At 56.7% G+C, this 3,260-nt stretch overlaps 1 protein-coding gene across 1 annotated transcript in view; it reads right to left on the bottom strand.

Annotated features, from left to right (window-relative positions):
- MAPK11 (mitogen-activated protein kinase 11) overlaps positions 1-3,260 on the bottom strand; it is a 14,723-nt gene that overhangs the window by 4,210 nt on the left and 7,253 nt on the right. Inside the window, exons 3-7 of the mRNA XM_069102936.1 lie at positions 3,042-3,104; positions 2,602-2,713; positions 2,398-2,427; positions 2,167-2,214; positions 1,156-1,270 (exon numbers count right to left, since the gene is read on the bottom strand). Of these exons, the coding sequence (XP_068959037.1) occupies positions 1,156-1,270; positions 2,167-2,214; positions 2,398-2,427; positions 2,602-2,713; positions 3,042-3,104 (368 nt within the window). The remainder of the gene's footprint in view (positions 1-1,155; positions 1,271-2,166; positions 2,215-2,397; positions 2,428-2,601; positions 2,714-3,041; positions 3,105-3,260) is intronic.

Here is a 3,260-nt window from a genome sequence, read left to right as displayed (position 1 = left end):
GAGGGAGAGGGCGGGAGGGGAAGGTAGAGAGCACGCTCAGTCTGAACCTTGTCCCCAGTAAGAAGCCCATCCTGCCCATTCCAGCTTTTCTAAGCCTCCTCTGATTCTTCCAGGCTTTAGAGTCCAAGCTCCCCACCCCACCCCAGGGGCAGGCCTGGGCCCCATACTGTCTAATCTTTGGGACCAGTCTGTCCTGCTGACCTGGCCCCATTCTCTTCTGTAGTTGGGGGCTTCTCCTTACCCCCAGCCTGTGAGCTCCCTGAGGGCAGGGCCTGGGTCCTCTTCTCTGCCTTCCTCACCAGACTGTGAGCTGGCCTGCCCACTTAGCTGGCCCACTTTTGCTGACACTTGGGGCTTCTTTTTCTGAAATGTGTTTGATGCTGCTACTGCTTTTCTCCCTCTCTCCCTCCCTCACACTCACTCACTCTCTCCCCTTGACACCCCATGAAGCCCATAACCCAGCAGAAGGCCTTTTCAATAACTTCCTGACCTTGCTTATCCCCAGGAAAGGTATGATCCAAACCCACAGCAACCTAAGCCAGAGGGCAGCCTTCTTTTAGCCAAGCTCTGGAACAGGCCTGGCGAGGTTGGCAGTTCCCAGAACAGAATTGAAAGCTGTCCACAGAAAGGAACTTCTCAGCTCTCCTCCCCGGCCTCAGCTCCACCTGAGAAAGGTCTTCCCAGGGAAGTGACACTTGCCAGAGCATCCCCTGGGCCCACGTTCCCATGAGAATGTCCAAGGTCACTTCAATGTCAAGCACCTGCTTTGGGTCATGGGGGCAGCTGCTCGCCCTTCAGGTGGGGGCAGGCTTGAGCACCTGCTGTGTCCCTGTGTTTTGTGGCCCTGTCATGCTATCTTGGCATCATGGACAGAGCTGGTTTTTGAGTCAGAAAGATTGGGGTTCCAGTCCAGCCTTTGCCACATCCTGACTCTACGACCCTTAACCTCTCAACACTCTGGCCAGCTCTCTGAGATTACTAGTGGAAGAGACAGAGGGACTTTCCTCACCTGGGAGCTCCCCAGAGCAGTGACCCCAGAGAGCTAGTCCTGGCCCTGTTTTCTTCCCACCAGACCCTGCAGGATGCTTAGCTATCTGCCTGGGCTCGTCTCCTCCTCCCTCATTCTCATCCCATGAAAAGCTGCCTCGACCTTACCTGTCTGGTTGTAATGCATCCAATTGAGCATGATCTCAGGGGCACGATACCAGCGCGTAGCCACATAGCCCGTCATTTCATCATCTGTCTGGCGGGCCAGTCCAAAGTCCAAGATCTGAGGAGTCACAGCCATAGCTGAGTCCTTCAGGCGATGAGGAGAAAGCCAGCCCAGCCCTTGGGGAGCTCCCACTCTGAGAAGACCCTCCAGGGCAACATTAAAACCCCACAAATGGACACAGGGCAGACGGAGGCTGAGATGCAGGATAACTGAAAGTCTGATGGACCAACCAGAGGGACAGGCCAGGTGCCATCCAGCCAAATCAAGCAGGCCCCCGGGGATGGAACGAGAGGGAGCCCGCTGCCCCTCTCGGGAGAGGGGATTCCCTGATTCCACAAGGCTCCTTCTTATTTCTGTTAGCCTGGATGATCCCCAAATGGTGACTAAGCCAAACAACTGAGCCCAGGTCCATTCCTCTTTGTACTGCCCTGTAGATGCCTGGGTCCTTTCCCTCAACCTAAATGTGGCACAAATGTGGTATGTTGGGCTACTCTCAGCGGCAGCACTGAAGGACAGTCGGAGCTGAATGACTTGGTTTCCATGTCTGTTCTTAGGTCTGACTCCCTGGATGGGTGGTCAGCACACAAATGAACCCCCAGGGGTTAAAAGGCAAATCCACTTTCCCCGCACAAGCCAAAGACCTTTAAGGGAGGTTCCAGCCACTTAACCAAGCCAAAGACCTTTAGTAAATAAACCATTAATAGACACTGAGACAGAAACACAGTCCATTGGCAGGAGCCCTGGTTGTAGGGGCACCATGGGGGTCTGGCTCTGGGTTCTGTCTATGTTCAGGCTGCCTGCTCTTTGTCTGGACTCCTCTCACCAGCGGCCAAGGCCCCCCTCAGAGGCAGATACCAGGGCTTTAGGGCAGGGCTCAGGGTGAGGGAACGAGAAGCCAATAAGGATCCAGAGCCATCTCAGCCCTCCCCCTGCCCAGGCAGTGCCATCCTTACCCTCAGCTCACAGTCCTCATTCACAGCCAGGTTACTGGGCTTCAGGTCCTATAGGCACAACAGCAACCCAGGTGAGCGTTCTTCCCTGGGATCCCAAAGCACTGTTCCTCCTACACTGTGTCCTCCCTCCCCCACTTCTATCCTCTCCCCCCCTTGCCTCCTGTGGAAGCCCAGAGAGCTAGATCCCAAAGCCACCCAGTGCTCTGCTGGCCCAGTCCCAGCCATACTCACTCTGTGGATGATTCCAGCCGAGTGGATGTACTGAGGGATATAAGACAGATAGGAAGGTGAAGCATCAGCAAGGTCGGCCTTGAGACCCACTTTGTGACTTCTCCAACCCCAGGAGGGAGTGTGGCAGGGAGGGCAGAGTCAGGGAGATAGCAGACACTGGGGGGGTGGGGGGGGTGGGGAGTCCAGGCCCCGCTCATCTCTCACCTTCAGCCCCCGCAGCAGCTGATATGCCAGGAACTGGATGTGTTCATCTGTTAGCTTCTGGCATCTGACGATGTTGTTCAGGTCAGCCCCCATCAGGGTAGTCACAAGGTACCTGTAGGGAAGGCCCGGGTATGGGGGACCCAGGAATCAGGGACCAAAGGAGGGCGTCCAGTGGTGATCAGAAGGGCTAGGACTCAGGAAACACAAAGGGGGGTGTCCGGTAGTGATCAAGAGACCCAGGCATCAGGGATCAGGGATGGAGGGCCCAGGACTCAGGGACCAGAGGAGGGGGTCCAGGGATAGGGAGGACTCCAGGAGGGATCAGGGATCAGGCAGGCCCCTCCCCAACGAGAGGGGCAGAGCCATAGCCTCAGGCGACTGTACCATTCCCTTGTCTCAGTCCTGGGCCTCAGGCAGGGGCACCCCCAGACCCTACTCACACTTCGTTGAAGTTTTCTATGGATGTGGCTGGTGTGAAGACATCTAGCAAGCCAATGACCTGGGCAGAGACAGGGGGCTTCCTGTCAGGGGCCTCTAAACCCCAGCAGACACCTCCTATGATCCCAGCCCCCCTGGATCCCAGCACCCCAGGATCCCAACCTCCTCCTAGATTCCAGTCCTCCCAGGATCCCAGCCTCCCCCAGGATCCCAGCCCCCCC

This window comes from Petaurus breviceps, unplaced genomic scaffold, assembly GCF_028583685.1.
Source record: "Petaurus breviceps papuanus isolate PSGF00001 unplaced genomic scaffold, PetGlider_PUasm1.0 558, whole genome shotgun sequence".
In the NCBI taxonomy this organism is placed as follows: Eukaryota; Metazoa; Chordata; class Mammalia; order Diprotodontia; family Petauridae; genus Petaurus; species Petaurus breviceps.
The sequence above is the reverse complement of the archived record's forward strand: the minus strand, read 5'-3'. Positions and strand labels throughout refer to the sequence as shown.